Genomic DNA, 17,470 nt, shown 5'->3' with positions numbered 1-17,470 from the left:
TAAAATGCATATATTAAAGTTAAGAAGCAGTCACTCAAATAAAATGTTACAACAACAAAATCATTAAAAAATTTAGAATCCCACCACGTTCATTATTTTTTGTTCCAAATGGTTGAAATGGATTAAAAATATATCTAAATGTTCAAAATTAAGAGTATATGTCATTCTCCATTTGCCATCCACTGTAAACAAAAAAAAAAAAAATGACTGCAATTTCTGTTGAATACCCAAGTATGGGACGAAGATGAGAAAAAGGTAGTTGAGTGCCCCTAAAGATTGAGGAACCATAGAAGTAACACCTAACCCACTCTGCAGGATTGACATTCAGTGATTGGGCTTCATGGTTTATACTGTTCATGATCATCATCACAAAGTTGAAACCTTAGCCCAAAGATTTGAGGTTGGGCCTTGTGTTACATCGTTAAGGAAAATTTATTTCAATCAGTTTATCAAGAAACACTTGGCAATGGGGTAAAAATAGGACTGTTATACAACAAACTGTGTCATACTAAAATTGGTAATATTACAACAGTGAGTATGCATCCAGATAAATAAATAAAAAGAACTCAAAACTGTATTTCGCCTGCACAATAAATCATTATAAAAAAATACTCAACAATAGGCCAAAATAGTACTCCGTACTATGAATTGTTTCGTACTAAAGTTACAACGGTGGGGATGCATTGGAGGGAGAAAATAAAATTCAGAACCGTATTTTTCCATCACAATGAATCGGCTTGCAGTAGAGAACAACAGTCTGACATGGTTTCCATGCTGCAGAAATCAAATGCACAAGTATTTCCTCCTCCAAGACGTCAATGACGGTCATTATGAGATAATTTCATAATCTATATATCCACTCTTAAAACAATAAGAACTAGATATTGATAGTGGCTTCCCACAGTCGAAGAAGTCCATTACGACCACCACTACATATTCTTTTCCTTTCGAGATCCGAAGCTACACATCTTACCTGAATAAAAAATAAAAAAAAATAACAAGGCCAATTTAAACCCAACGAAAATAAAGTGGGAAGTGCAAGTCAACAAGTAAATGTATTCTCTGGAAAGAACAAAAGAAAAAATGCCAGTCTCACAAAAATGGCAATCAGATCGAAATAGATCGGCAATTGGGACCCAAAGAGGTCACTTGCACATAGTTTCCAATCAGTATCAGCTGATCTGTTGGTTTTGTTATCGTTTTAATGCTTTCATGGAAATTTTAGAGATTTTCTGGGCCTTCGTACATTAAACCCCTAGCTTGAATGGATTTTTTGTGGTTTTCTATATTACTGTTTTCTAGCTGTTTGAGGAGATCTTATGCTATTGGATAGGTCTTAAACACCTTTATATTCTGGAACATTTTTTACCCTAATTGGCATTTTACTTGGGGGCAAAAATATGGGTTGTATGGTGTGTCTATAAATCTAAAGTCAGATTTATTCTACGATGAACACAAACCAAGTAGGGTTTTAGTAAAAGATCGAATAATTGAAAAATGCTAATATATGATATTGGGTAAATAAGTGATCCTATGAAGAATAAATAGCATAAGAAATTTCTAAATTTTTTTGTAAATTTCCTTCAATAATTTCAAGAAATTATAAGAAAATATAGTAATTATCAAATAGCTGAATATCCCGACAAACCGCCTGGTTTTTCTGGTAAGGACTAGGGGTTTCTAAACTGCAAGTTTGGTTCTGGTCGACCTATCTCAACCTGGTTTGGGTCTGGTTAGGTCAGAAGCCTTGAGTTCAACTTCAATAATCTGATCTGACACATCCCCACCCTAATCCATGCTGAATTGCAATACCTGGGCCTGTATTGATGCAACATAGGATTCCTCTATCTTGATTGTCAATTTGTCATATTGGGTAACATTCAAAACCATTCCCCGGTTAGTAACAATATGGATTAAATTCATCTTTGTCCATGATATTGAAGTCCTTTAGACTACTGGGGGTAGTTCTATCTAGAACTATGATGAAACCAACTTAAGATCATAGATCCATGTCCAGATAGTAATAGCGATTGAATAGGTGTGAGGACGGACATATGGTTAAAATGATGGGCTCATATGTGCCCTCAGGGCCCACATTAAGGTTCATTAAATACACCTTGGAAACAAGTATTTGGGGGTATTTTTGGTAAAAAAAAATAATCTTTTGAGGGCACTTTCGATGGAAATTCAATTTTCAAGATATATTTAATGCACCTAAACATGTGCCCTTAGGGCACATGTTACCACAACCCTAAAATGATTAACAATATCATAGGGCATCAAGGCTGAGTATCAACATATAACAATTGAAAAGGAGACGATGGATACCACTGCAACTGTTCGTTGTGGTGTTCTGTACAATTGCCACCCAGGCATCTTTGATCCTGGACTAGAGAAGCCACCAAGTCTTTCTTGAGGACGATGAAAGAGAGACATGGAGTTATCTGCTGCTCCAACACCAAGCCAATGTTCTCCAGCATTGATGGACAAAATAGATGCAGAATGAATAGTTACACTCTTCACACATCTTATCCCTCCTGCACAAATACATGATAAAGTAAGTATACATTATAGCGCGTGCTGCTCCTGCAGGATCAAAGCTAAAGACCATGAAATGGTCCAAAATAGGTGAAGAAAATTTTATAATCTTGTCCTTGTTAAAAGTATGTAATCAAGCTTGTTTAGATCATAAGTAAATGCAACATGTGAAGTCACTCAAAACAATATTGGTCATTACAATACGGTACAAGAACAACTAAGAAAGCAGAGACCGGGATATAAATAACAATAGTAGTAAGAATGCATCAAGAAAAGAGTTGATAAGATCTCTTCTTTTACCCCTTTTCTTCTTCCTTATTTATTTTTGAAAAACATTTTCCTTAATGACTTAGAAAGATTTTAAGTCTTACTAAGGGCGTTTTGCTCAAATGGGTTACCACATTGGCCATCCAACAACACAGCCCTCTAGATTTCATGGAAAAACTCAGATCATACACCCCCCCACCTCCCAAAAAATAAAATAATAATAATAATAATAATAATTTTTTTGGTTTGATCCAAGGTTTTGAAAATGAACGGCAATTGAACTTCCATGGAACTCCCAAGTTTAAAATTAAAATTCACCGGTCAAAAATAATTTTCTTTTTGTCAAAGTTCACAGAATTTTGTCATCTAAGGTTCCTGTGGGATTGGATCATGTTTTTGGATGCCACAAGGTGAGGTCAACGACCCTTACGAAGAGTTGAAATCTTATTAAGTTAGTAAGGCTAGTCGAACTCTTTATTTTTCTTTTACATCAGAAGCTCATGGCAAAGCCAGATAAATGGAGTCTGAAAGGAGACCAACTGAAATAGTTCACTGTAACATCAGTTTATATTGGTTCCATCGGCAGATGAAAGATCATTCTCGAGACATGTTTGCTAAGGTGTGGTTGCCCATAGACATCTTCCTACATTCTCAACAAACCCAGTATGGGAGGTATATATGAACTGTCTTGAGACGGTGCTTTTAGCTGACCCCAAATCCTTGGGATAAGGCTTTGACGGTGATGATGACGTAGAAGTAGACGATACTCATTTTTCTTCTTTTTCACTATTTACCTTTTTTACCATTCAATCGAAACCCATCTTTTGAGTTGATTGGTTAACGGACTGGTGCCAACTTCAACTACAGCACTCACCAACTGTAACTCTGCTATCCTAATCTTATTATCTCTTCTTTTCTTCTTATTTTTCCCTTAAATAACAATTACACATTGTAACTGTGGGAGTATTGAAGAATCATATTTATATAGTTAAAACACTTGGTCATTTTTGAGAACTCCTTATAGTGTTCAGTTTAAAAACTTGGTTCAAGACATTAAATTCCTAAGTCATGACTAGAGAAAAAGCCAGGTGAAAATAAAAAGTTTATCTTAAAAAATCAAGATTATTCTTACCCTCCACATTTTCCCAAAAACGGAGCAATCCATCTGTTGAACCTGAAAAGAGAAAACCTCATACTTCAGAATACAGTCTTTTGCACTTTTATTGATTGATGGCTGCAAGTGATATGAATTGATAATCATGAATAATGTGGGAGATATGTTGTCCAACCAGTAATTATTCCTTTGTCTGATGGCGAGTATTCAACACAAAGAATTGGACCAGCATGGCATGCAAGAACACCATCACATGTTCCTCGAGAAACAGACCACGTTCTCGCCGTCCAATCATCACTGCCAGTAATTACATTGTCTCCAACCATCCTTATTGACCTGCATTATTGTACAAATGAAATGCCGACTCACGGCCATCTGATAAAGAAACGTAACAAGAGGAATGACATGTTTTCCTTTTCCCTTTATCTTACCGGATCCATTTTGTGTGCCCTAGCAGCTTGTGCATCTGCCTACCAGCACGGATATCCCAAATATTTGCAACCCTGAAAAGGAAAGGTACGTATAAGAGAGATGTATTGGCACCCCAACTTTTACTTACTGCACCCCAATTTCTTAATTTATTTATCACAACCCAATTAAAGATTAAGACACACTATTCAAACACTACAGAAGTTTGGCTCAAATTATTATCTCAATATTATAACACTCGTTCAAATAATATCTGTAGTTGTTTACAATTATGATCAGGCTCATATAAAGCCCTAAATAAAAAAACATGAAAATCTTGGAAAAAAAATTGACAGCTTCTATTGGCACCGAAGTTTTACTTATTCTCAACCATTCACTTATTTTTCTTTATTTTTAATTGGTGTGTAATAAGTTAAAGCTGGGGTGCCAATAGCAGCTCTCTACTTATAATTAGGATTTTTTTAGCTAATAAGATCACAATTTAGAGCAGTCCCAGCTATGCAGTTTAATTTACATACGCATCTCTACCAGCAGCGGCCAAAATTCCTGTGGAGTCATCATATTCCATACAAAGAACTGCACTTGAGCAACGGCCCACAGTTGCCACACAAGTATCTGTTCTCACATCCCACATCTTTACACTTCCATCATGGGAAGCAGTAAGGACACGCTCCCCTGATAGCATTCGCACACAGCTTACCTAAAGAATAAGAATAGCAAGCATTAGCTCAAAGTGCCAAGTATATTCAAGAATATTATCATTGCTCCAACTGCAATAAACAGAAAACACAATTATGATGTCGGTAATTAAGAAAAAAGGCTTGAAAGTCAACATAGAGGCTTCTTTGGTTTCAGTGTATAAAATACACAAAAAACAAAAATATAGTTAAGATGTAGGAGTTAAAACAAACATGAGAAAACCAACTAAGGCAATGTTTGTTTGCGCTATTTTTCAGCGCTTATTGCTGAAAAAAATTAAATTCAGCACTTCTTGTTAAAATAGTGCGTTTGTTTACTCTATATTTTCAACGCTTATTGCTGAAATAAGTGAAAAAAATTCAGCACTATTTTGATGCTGAAAAAAAGTGCTGAAGCGGTAAGCACTTCGTTTTTTCTACACGGACAAATATGCCCTTCATTTTTTTAAGAATGGACAAGTATGCCCTTATTCTTAAAAAGATATTACCTCTTATATCCCATGGATAAGTATATAAACACCTCACAAATTAATAAACCCACACCATGGCTAAATTATTTTGATTTATATAGGTTAAAAGTTTTAGAATGAGTTGATTTTTTATGAGGATGATCTCTACAATGAGGAATTCATCCTCACCAAAAATCAGCACATCCTGAAACTTCTAACCCTATCAAAACAAGTTCAAGAATCGTAAATCGTTCCTTTTTTTTTTTTTTGAAAATTATTTTTGACGAGTTAGAAGTTTCAAAATGGACTGATTTTTGGTGAGGATGATCTCTAGACCATATAGACCATTCTCACTAAAAATTTGCTCATTCCAAAAACTTTAACCCATATAAAACAAAAAAAAATGGCTATGGTGTGGGTTGCCCTTATTAATTCATAGGTTGCTTTTATAATTACACAACCTTTATTTCCATCGAAAATTATTCATTCAAAATTAAGTTCTTTTAATGTTGATTTCAAATTTTTGTGACTTGTATGACATCATTATTTTTAATTTGAAATTTGTGGGCTTTTATAAATAGAAATTATTATTTATAAATTGAAGATTTGAGTATTATTTATTATTTAAAAATGAATTGTATTTTAATTTTATAAGAAATAATATATTTTATTGTGTTTGATAAGAAATAGGCATTTGAAACATGCAAACAATGTATAATATGATTGTAAGGGTAACAAAGACAATTTACCAGTTTCAGTAATGTGTAACAAACATGATTCAGCATCTAAACAAACAATTTTTTCAGCACTTAAATTCAGCGCTTATAAGTTTCAGTGCTTAATGCTATTCAGCACTTATTTTTTTCAGTTTAACAAACAGCACCTAAGAGGCTTCTGTGTTTACCACACAAACAAGATGGAATTTCAGCTAGCAATCATATATTTGATATTACATGGTGTAAGTTCTAAAAATGATGATAGGAGAGAAGTAAAATGCCCTTTGAAGGATGTTAAAACCCAGCAACAAATAGAAAGATAATATAAAAGTCTAAAATGAAACATTTCTAATACCAGGAATGCATATTAGTTCAGAATACAACTACACGCTACATACAATCCATGATTGCGATTGAAGAAAAATGAGACTAAAAAACACAACAGTTTTGGAAAAAGCATATTAGAAATTGTTTTATGACTTAAAAGACAGCAATTTTCTAGAAACATTAATGAAAATGCTCTGCACAGAGATCTCAATTAGATGTATCCATGTGGCATGAAATTATTTGGAAAAAAAAAAATGAAAGAAAGAAAGAAGAAGAGGAACACATGTTTGTTAAACAGAAAGTTACTCAAACACGTGTTTTGATTAACTTGAAGACTTTGCATTCTACCAATAGCCTTAAACTAGACCATCCATAATGTGAAATGTTTTATTGACACCCTTCAGAACATCCCTCTTATAATTAAATGGAGAGAAAGCAATTAGGGATAATAGCTACAGGTGATTAGCCACAAAAAGCAATACTGAATACAATATATTTTTATACATGTAAACACACGGATTGCAACAGATGGATATATGTCTATGTGAATAAAAGGGGTTGAGCAATAAAACCTGTGCATCATGGCCCTTCAACTCTTCCAGAAGTTGAAATGTTTGCTTATCCCAAACTATAACAGATTGGTCATCTGATCCTGATACTACTTTCCCTCGGTCAGAGCTAATTGCACGGACAGTCCTGCAGGGAAGGTAAAAATTAAAGTTAAAGTAGATACTAGAGACCACAACCTTATAAAGAGGAGATACTACAGACCCTATCCCATCTCACCAAGAAATCTACAAAAAATAACCCTCTAAACTCTCTAAAGACCTTACACCAGAAAAACAAAAGACTGCTTTGAGATAATAGAATCCTGAATTTTTTTGATAAGTAATAATAGCATCCTGTATTGACTCACTCTTGCCATCAAATACCAGACGATTCATCTCCTTCCAAATCCCCCAACACAGAAAAGGGTGTCACACTCCACAACCACCTTTTGGAATCTCCAAACACAGAATCCCATGGGGGCAAAGAGGAAAATACTAATTCCACAGAGAATGGTATATAGCCAACAATTACAAATAAATCCAAGTGGTCCGAAACTTGTCGTGCGACAGAGCAATGAATAAGAGTATGGTTTGCTGATTCATTTTTTGCCATACATAATAAATAGCAATTTGGGCTCCTAAAGCCTCTCCGAATGACCAGGTCCATAGTGAGAATCCTTCCTATCACCACTTCCCAAATGAACAAAGCAACCTTAGAGGGCACCTTTGGGTCCCAGAAAGCCACAATGGGAGAAGTACTAGGGAACATCACACCAAAGAAAGAATACAATCTGGCTGAGAACAAACCATTCCGATTCCCTTTCCAAACTCTCACATCCTCCAACTTGGGCCGCACAAGAACAAGGTCAACACAAACAGTCAGCCTCCTTATTAAGTCTACCTCCCAATTGTTGAAAAGTCTCCTAAACCCAAAATCCCAAGACGACCCATTTTCTGTCCTTGACCAAAACTAAATGGACCAACCTTTTTTTTTATAATGATAACTCAAACAACTCGGGGAACTGAATCGTCAGAGGCTCATCCCCACACCAACAATCCTCCAACAAGCAAATCCTCCTCCCACCTTGAACTGAACTCTCCTCCCAAACTTGGGAAGATTTTTGAGGACTCCTTTCTAGACTCCGCACGCATAGGGTGCCTAGCCCTCCCACTTTTCCAATCTCTTTCGACGTCCCCAAATTTTGCCACAACAATATTCTTCCAAAGAATATTACCGTCCACTCCAAACCTCCAAAGCCGCTTGCACAGTAGAGCCATATTCATAAATCATAACCCTTGATTTTTTGAAGCTAATACCTCCTTACCTTCTTAGAAAGCACAATCTTTTCCAATTCACTCGATGAAGAAGGCTTTATAGCTACATTTATGTTTCAGTATGCTAGACCCCTCCTCTAGTTCCAGAGCTTTAGGCCGGATACTAGCTCTGCTCTAGTTGCTTTTCTATGTTGAGTGAATCGCTATGGAAATGAAATAAAATAGAAGAAGTGACAAATGCCTAACAACCGATGAGGGGCTAAGGAATGGCGACCTCTGTGACGACTGAAACTGTTAATGGCGACATTATGAGTGTTACAAAACTAATTTAACTTCTCTTCTATACTCCTGGGCAAGGGGAATAGAGAAAGAAAGTAAACATGAATACTTGACAAGACACTCTTGATGAGAGTCACCTTCCCCCCTTTTGAGAGATATCTTGATTTCCAAGAGCTTAGCCTCTTGCTCACCTTCTCAATGGGTCCCACAATGCTATGCTATTATATGGAGCACTCATTGGCAAACCCATATAAGATTAGGGGTGGGAGCCCACTTGACACCACAAACATGCTGCCAAAATCTCTATCCTCTCGACCCCCTCCACAACAAACACGTTATTCTTCTGAAAGTTAAATGCCAACCTCGAAATCCCATTTAGGACACACATTTGCCTCTCATGCACCTCCAAAAAAATCAACGCGTCATCTGCTAACTTAAGGTGAGAGATCATGGACCTGCCATGGCCCATTGCGAACCCTGCCAAATATCCATTCTCAATTGCCTTCCCAACCATCCTCCCATGATCTTCAGCTACCACAATAAATAAAAATGGCGACAATGGATTTCCTTGCTTAAGACCCCTCAAACTTTTGACGAAGCCATGAGAGGACCCATTCACTAGCATAGAGAACAACAAAGAAGATATACATTTCATAATCCACCTTATCCACAAGCATCCAAACCCTAGACGGCCAATCATGATCATAGGATTTTGTTTTCCAAATCCATTTTACATACCACCCCACGAGTCATTGGGGCGTCACAAGGAGCATTCATCAAAGGGAGTCAGTTTTCCTAATTCAACCATATGGGAAACAAAAGTCCCTTGCAAGGCTATGTTCTTTCTTTGGGCAGCTGATTTAATTAGAATTCTGATAATGGACAAACATAATTGCCAAGGGAGTCACATGAATCAATTATTTTCCCATGTGTCTGTCCAATGCTGAGTTTGTCAACCATCTTCTGATTCATACAGGTTTTTTTCCAAGAGTTTGGAGTCATTTCATGTCTCTCTTCAATCGCCACCATTGTTTCCCCTTTTAACTTTTGATTACTTTATTTTAAGGTTGGTCTTCAAGAGTGTTTGTGGGTAGAGAGACTTCTATAGGACTAATCCATTTGCCATTTGGAAGGGAAGAAACAGTTCTGTTTTCAATGAGAACGAGAGTGCCCTAGAAAAAAGTTATCATTTATATCCTTGGTCTGCTGTATTTTTGGTGTATTGTGTTAAGAAGTTTAAGGGAGTTTTCTTTGATGATTAGTGATGTAGGATTCTCTATGTAGAGAAGTGAGGTAACTGTTATAACTCTCGTAATATGTCTTATGATAGCTGTCTCAACCCCTAGTTTTGCTTTCTTAGTAAGAAGATATTTTACAAATCCAAAAAAAAAAAGTGTTAGGGTGAAAACAATAAATCCTGTGTAAATGCATCATAGGACTTCAAATCTTATGTAACACTCATATTTAATCTAATTCAACCAGAAGAAAAATGTAAATTAAAAATATAAAAAGAATCACAAAAGTTCAGGAAGAATGAGGAGCAAAGAACCTCCAATGTTGATTCAAGGGTGTTGTATATGTTTTGGATCCAAAATTTTGGCAAGTGGCATGGTCATTTTCTATCTAATTCCCTCCAGAAACCAACATCACGTTGAGAAAAAATGCAGAATAATTTTCCCACATTTATATTTGGGTTGTCAATTGTGTATAGTCCAACCATCTGCCAATTTTAGTATTCTCCTTTTTTACTTATTAAGTTGCAATAACTTGGTCATGACACCGAACTTTAATGAAGTTGGTCAAAATAAACAAAGAATTAATAAGGATGTTTTATAATATTTATACAATTCAAATTGGGATTCAAATTCTAAATTAAGAGTATTTAGTTGAATCTCAAAGAAGCTTAACAAATTTTTCTCATGTATAGTGGAAGGGACAAAGGAGTCATGAATTTAGGTACGAATCATATTCATCTTTTCACTTTTCCCTTATCAAATTTATATTTTATTAATGCACATAACATTCTCAAACTCAAGATTAAAATCTCCTAATAAATTTCATCAGCTGAGCGGCCATTAAAATAAAATCACTACATTAAATTAAAGAATTTTAAATGGCAGAAAATTCGTACTCGAAGTTCATCATGTCAAATACCACTTAAAACCAAAGAGGCAATCCTAGTTGAACAGGGAGACTAAAGAATTCAATATTATAGTATAAGAACCTTGTATGTCCACTCAGAGTTGCTCTTAGTTCAGAACCACGAAGACTAGGATCCCAGATCTTAACCTGCAAGATAGAAAAAGATTATACGAAATTAAGCAGTTGAATACAATACTAACTGTTCATTTCTACAAAGATCATGTATATGAGGGTCAGAAATTTCACATAATACAACTTATATAAATGAGTAGCATGTTGTCTATGAATCAATTAGTCCAAACAGGTTATCCTTCAGTGGCATGTGAGAAACATATAAGCTAGGATTACATGGTTGGTGATTGTAAATTATGTAACCATTTTCAAGATGTGTAGGGCAAGGCCAACCATTGTTTAAAATGTCATTCCATTTCGTAATGTTTCAACATTTCAACAAACCAACACAAAACTGTACAGAAATCGAAAAATACGAAAGTTTCCTTGGTTTCTTCTTCTTTGGTTTTTTTTTTTCCAAGAGACAACGAAGTTGCCCTTGACCTTGGTTTCTTTAAAAGACTAGGTTGTTTATTTAAACCCCCCCCCCCCCCTCCCCCCCCCCCCCAAAAAAAAAAAAAATTTGGTGAATATTTGAGACACCCTATGTCTTCAAACTGACCACATGTCCCTAGACCAGAGTCGTCTGAGTAGGACTTTTTAAAGATCTTAATTAAAAGTATTTAATGTCTCAGAATGTATTGGGAATGTTTTGTATTGTTTCAGTATCGTTTCATGTTTTCAAAAAATCAAAACACCGAACTGAAACAAGATTTTAAACCATGCGGCCAACACATGCACTGTTTTCAATTTTTCATTGTTCAATGTGGGAAATAGATACTGCCAATAAAGAGATCATGATTAGTTCCACTATATGTGACCTCCAAACGAAATGCCAATGAATCTCATGAACAAAAACCTTACAAGTTACAATATAAAAACAATCTCACTGCATGTCAAATTCTAATCATTGGATTGCCTTACAAAATTGCATCCCTTGAGTTTTATTTTTCTTTTTTTTTTGTTAAAATGCAAAAACCACCTATATCCTGAACTCCCAAAATACTCAACTTTTTCGATTTAAGGACCCTAAATATGAACTTGCAATAACATTAGAATGGTAAAATTACCGTGCAATCTGTGCTTCCACTCATAAAAAGCCCCGCATCTTCACGATCACCAATCAGATCCCACACCTCTCTTCTTGTTACACAGTGTAGAGCAGTAACAGCACCGGTATGTCCCCTGAGTGTACGTACACTAGACTGGATCTTCTTCTGCCCAGCAGTTGATAAATCTGGTTTACGGGGAGAAGCAGTACCTTTGATGTTCTCATTTGCAGCTGAAATCAAAGACAATGAAACATGGAAAAAATAAATGACGGCATTCAGCAGATTAGGAAACATATATCCGGTATGACACTATCCCTTGAAGATGCAAGCTTGCTAAGTTGGTGAAGTTTCTTGGTGTTAATGCCACAAACCTGGTTTCAAACCCTGGGTTCATCTACTGATTACTAATCACTAACCCACTTGCCAATAGGACATAAAATGGGTTGGATTTTATCCAAAATCCAAGTGATCCAAATCTGAAATTAGCGGGTTTGGACCCTTGGAGTAGACCCAAATAAAAGAATGGGTCAAATATGGGTTGATGTCCCTTGATCCAAATCAGATCCAGGTCCATCCCTATATCTTGCCTAGATCGGAATGATATATTTCTTTGAAAATTATATTTTTATGTCTTTCAAAATATCTTTTTTGTACTACTTTAATATAACATGAATTCTTATAAAATAAAAGAATTACAATAGTAAAATAGAATAGTATAGCAATTAGAAAAGAAATATAGCAAAAAAATGTTGAACTGTCTGAAATTATCCAACCCAACTGATCCGAATCAAGTAATTCGATCGGGTCAGATCCAGATCCAAATTTAGTGAAAACAAAATGGTTCGGATATGAATTTAACTAATAGGATCCAAGTTGGATTCAGGTATGGATAGGGATTGAATAAAAAAATTCGGATCAGGATATGGATATACTCAGATCCAGCCCGAAACTGGCTCACGTTAACCCTACTTGCCAATCCAAAATAATGACAGTATCCTTTATGTTAGTGAGAAACACACCTAAAGCCCCATTATCAGAAGTCCACTTACGAACACGACTGAAAGAGTTGGTTCTTGATGTTGTTTCTCTGCTAAACATGCTCTGAACCCAGCTCCGTCCAACAACAGAAGCCTCAGCAGGTTGCTGACTCTCATCCGATGCATCTTGTGAGCGTGGGGATGGCAATCCATAAGATGGCGCAGACTGGACCTTCAAAGAAGAGATTCCCCAGTAACCAATCCGTAGTTGTTGTATGTGTGACAAAAACCCACGGAGTTTTATCTGAAACAAATAACCAGACAATTAGTTCCAGAAGTGAATTCTGTAGGTCGCACAAGATCAACAGAACATGGAAAAGATAAAAAAGAGAGGAAAAAAAAAAAACTAATTAATACTCATAAAGTTTTAGAACTTTTCGAATTAGAAAAAATTGAGTAATTAGTTTTACAACTCAAATCCTGACCATTTAAGAATTATAATAAATTGGGAAACTCTCTTTCCCTCTCATTCTGCCACTAGGTGATTTTCTTAGACTTGAGTGCAAAAAAACAACTCTAAGCCCATCAATATTAAGAATCAAAAGCTACATCACGCATCAAAAAGCTGATGTCCAACGAGAGAAATTAGCTGTTTCAACAAGATAGACAACTTTTTTTTATTTTACATCTTATTTATGTATACTCCTTTTTCAAGATTTAGGATAGACAAAAAGAGTGGCTGAAAAGAAAATCCTCAAAGAAAAACCCTCTAAAGGTCAAACAGTGAAAAAAATTTCAACCAAAAAAATAGATATTTAATTAGCTAAAGGTGGTAAATTTTGTTTTCCTTTTTCTTCTTTCTTTTTGGGAATTTTTTTTTTTTTTTTTTTTTTTCTGATCTTAAAATTTCTTTTCCTTGATCATATAAATACATGTCATAAATAAAAAACCGAGGCATATACTCAAGATTTCCAAAACCGAACAATTCCAAGAATTTGAGGACAAAAAATGGCATGTATCAAGTAACACAAGAAAACCATCCACTTGGCTATGTACACAGTGACACTCAGTTGAACCTTCCCCAACAAGATATAACCAAAGCCTATATTTCTCCAAGCGAACCTGATAAATAGGACTAGTAAATTCTAGCAAATTTGTTTTTGAAAACTGAATGCTCTATTCAGTTTAACAAAGTGTTTCAAAATGTGGAGAGTCTGGACAACAAATGTAGCCAGTTCTGCAAAATATACATCAAAACAACTAGATTGGTAAAAATTGGGAGAGAATTTATTTTTCTAGATCAAATTCTACAAAATCATTTGGCACGAACTCTTCAACCAGAATATAAGTCATGTATTTAAATTGAATGGCAGTCTGCATGTTATACTCTTAACTCACAAGTCAAGAAGTGAAAAGGGAATAAGAACTAAAATTCTTGAGAAAAATTAGGAAAGATTGAAAACAATGCATCCCAGAAGGCTACAATAATGGCAACGTGAAAAGTATAATAGAATTGAGGACAAGTCATAGTTGTAAAGAAAACCCTCATCTATAATCAAAGGTGCCACATCAACTACACAATAAACTTACAAATTGTTTGTATCCAACGTTGTTTTTCTCAGCAATTGTCTCAATCATGTACCAAGCATCAGTATCGGGAAGTCCTAGTCCAGCCTCCATAATACATCAGATGACAAACTTTAGTATTACAAAGAACATATAAGTCTGTGTAATTGGTAAGATGCAACAGGCATAGGAGGATGAATCCAGAAATAACCATACCATGTGTGATGCCAATATAATGAGCTGTGCTGTCACAATCGTCACATAATTAGCCGATCTGACATAATGAGAATCATCTTTAAACAAAGTTACTTAAGCATAAATAATTCTGCATTACCATTTCTGTAACAAGTAAAAAATAATTATATCGCATGGAAATGGAACCGGAACCGGAACCGGAACCGAACCAATTACCTCATAGAACCGAACCAACCCAAACCGACCTTGGTTCAGTTCGGTTTGGTTCTCTGTTCTCCTACTTATCAAATTCAATCAAAGATAAAAGCCTTTGTAAAAGTATAGTAATAAAAGGTCTTAACTGATAATATCAAATTCAATCAAAGATAAATGCCTTTGAAAATGATGGGTGGTCAATCTGATCCGTCGTAATCCTAATTAAAAAGATATTTTAACTGATAATCTAATATAACCAAACAGCCCCTAAGAAGCCATGTGTGGTTCTTTGGATTCAGAATAACAACCCAAAAATAAAATTATAGAATAATGAGTGACTTGAATCCTACACAAACATATGTTCCTTACTTGTGTTATTTCTTTAATCTTAGATCTTAACACAACACTTTAATTTATATTACCCAAAATGCAAGATTTTAGATTCTTCTACTAGATAACCCTTTAATAGACCTTCTCTCCCTCTCATGCATCCAATACTCCAACACGACAGCACCAATATCCCAACTCCCAACCCTCATGTTTCAGACATTGCTGATGTGTAACCATAGATGATTTACATCGAGATACGAGTGAGAAGCATCTATGGTTCTGTGAGAGAGATCTGTGCACACTGCACACCAGCAACAGCAGCAAGACTCAAAAGAAAAAAATGACTGGCTGCCGCTGGGTTGCCCTTATTAATTCGTGAGAGAGAGGGATCTTACCTCTTCAATTTTCCGGCGAGGTGGCAACGGCGACTTGGCTGGTGAGGGATGACGATGGCTAGGGTTTGTCACTTGAAGAAGAAGAGATGAAAGCTTGAAAGAAAGGGTTTTCCGTTTTGATTCTCTAACCTAAACTCTACTGAGTTTATTTAATTTGTTATATATATATTGGTTCGGTTCTATGATACCCCGAACCAAGAACCAAACCAAATCTAGCGGTTTTTTTAATACAATCCGGAACCGAACCGAAGCATCCTAAAACCAAACCAACCCAATCTGAAATGGTTCAGTTCAGTTCGGATCTCGGTTTTACCTGAACCAATGTGCACCCCTAAAATAGGAGGTAGTTTATCATTCCAAGAAGGTTGGTAATTTTAGTTATAAAATGTTTTCTAACTATAAATAAGTTAAGTACAAAAGAAGGAAAACTAATGCATGATTATCTACTTGGGAAATCTTCTAGGAAAACAATCCTGGAGAAAATTGCAATTTCAGCAGCCTGTTTGTCATTTTCTTAAGAAAACAATATTCTCAGCGGTAGTAAGCAATATTTTCCAACCACTACTCTTGGGTAAAGAAATTTTAGTTGGGTCAACATTCATATGATGTAGAACAGATTGCTCTTGATTTTCTAGAGAAAATGGACCATCAAAAAGGCAAAGAGAAGAATTTTGATGACCGAAGCAACCTATCCAGCTCTGGACGAGTTGACTCAGTTCAACCGAGTCAACTTGGTCTGACCAGGTTGGGTCCATACTCAACTCAATTTTGATTTTAGTCCTATGTGTTTAGTCTATTTCAGTTCTAAGCAATTTAGAAGTTGTTTAGTAAGTGTTAAGATGAAATTAACATGAGGGTGTGTTGCGATGTAATTAACGTGAGGGTATGTTGCGATGTGATTAACGTAAGGGAATTATGGTCATTGACCAGCCCCACCTATTTAATATAAATAGAGGGCGCAAAAAAGGGTTTCGGTACTTTTCTGGGCCTCTCTGATTTTCTGCCCAATCTCACTCTTTATTTCTGCTCAATCTCTGATTATTCTTTTCTTCTAGTTTATACCATTACATGGTCTCAGAGCCATCTCCTCTAATACCTTGGTCTGATCTAACTAAGACATCTCTTCTTTCTCTCCTTATTCTATGTTCTTTTCACTACATCGGGTGATTTTATTGAATCCTAGTAATCAGATTCCAAACTAAGGTTCTAGGGTTTTCTTTTTTTAACATTCACCACTCGGTGAGTATGTGGGTGATTGGTTGTCAATGAAATTCGTTGTTTGGCTCAACCACGTTTGAAACAACGAAAAAGGGTGGTATGCGATTGCTGGTGGGCATGTTTTTCATCAGTTCTTGGGAGGGCAGCAACTTCTGTATGTGTGTTTTCTAGTGATTTGGGTGATGCTCTCTCGTGATTTCTAGGTGTTGGAATCGGCATCATATTATTCTATGATTCTTTTTCTTTACAATGTATCCTGGAAAATAAATCTGGAATTATGGTAACTTCTGAATTCTTTAATATTTAGATGACATCCATTAAGTTGATTGGTAGTAATTACATCCCCTGGTCAAAATCAGTTGAGGTGTTTCTCACTGCCAAGGGAAAATTGAAGTAGTTGAAGTATGGCCCACCAAAATCTGATGATGTTCGTTACTTTGAATGCGCTCAAGAGAATGCCCAAATTATGATGTGGTTGTGGAACAACAAGGAGTCTACCATTAGTGTTAATCTGATGTTTCTGTCATTGGCAAAAGAAATCTGAATTCAGATTACTAAAATGTATTTCGAGGAAAATAATATTTCTCGGATGAATATTTTTCATCATAGCAAGGTGATAACGCATTAGCGCAATACTATTCCCACCTGC

At 35.7% G+C, this 17,470-nt stretch overlaps 1 protein-coding gene across 2 annotated transcripts in view; it reads right to left on the bottom strand.

Annotated features, from left to right (window-relative positions):
• Positions 1-467: 467 nt before the first annotated feature.
• SCD1 (stomatal cytokinesis defective / SCD1 protein (SCD1)) overlaps positions 468-17,470 on the bottom strand; it is a 69,557-nt gene continuing 52,554 nt past the window's right edge. For both annotated transcript variants that reach the window (XM_086454685.1, XM_086454686.1), the window contains exons 20-31: positions 14,705-14,762; positions 14,513-14,596; positions 12,965-13,226; positions 11,964-12,175; positions 10,865-10,929; positions 7,111-7,234; positions 4,867-5,048; positions 4,351-4,422; positions 4,095-4,255; positions 3,938-3,979; positions 2,329-2,537; positions 468-973 (exon numbers count right to left, since the gene is read on the bottom strand). In XM_086454685.1, coding sequence (XP_086310811.1) covers positions 878-973; positions 2,329-2,537; positions 3,938-3,979; positions 4,095-4,255; positions 4,351-4,422; positions 4,867-5,048; positions 7,111-7,234; positions 10,865-10,929; positions 11,964-12,175; positions 12,965-13,226; positions 14,513-14,596; positions 14,705-14,762 — 1,567 coding nt within the window. In that variant the 3' untranslated portion in view covers positions 468-877. The remainder of the gene's footprint in view (positions 974-2,328; positions 2,538-3,937; positions 3,980-4,094; positions 4,256-4,350; positions 4,423-4,866; positions 5,049-7,110; positions 7,235-10,864; positions 10,930-11,963; positions 12,176-12,964; positions 13,227-14,512; positions 14,597-14,704; positions 14,763-17,470) is intronic.

This window comes from Akebia trifoliata, chromosome 9 (assembly GCF_017979445.1).
Source record: "Akebia trifoliata isolate Shusen 1 chromosome 9, ASM1797944v1, whole genome shotgun sequence".
Classification (NCBI taxonomy): domain Eukaryota; kingdom Viridiplantae; phylum Streptophyta; class Magnoliopsida; order Ranunculales; family Lardizabalaceae; genus Akebia; species Akebia trifoliata.
The sequence above is the reverse complement of the archived record's forward strand: the minus strand, read 5'-3'. Positions and strand labels throughout refer to the sequence as shown.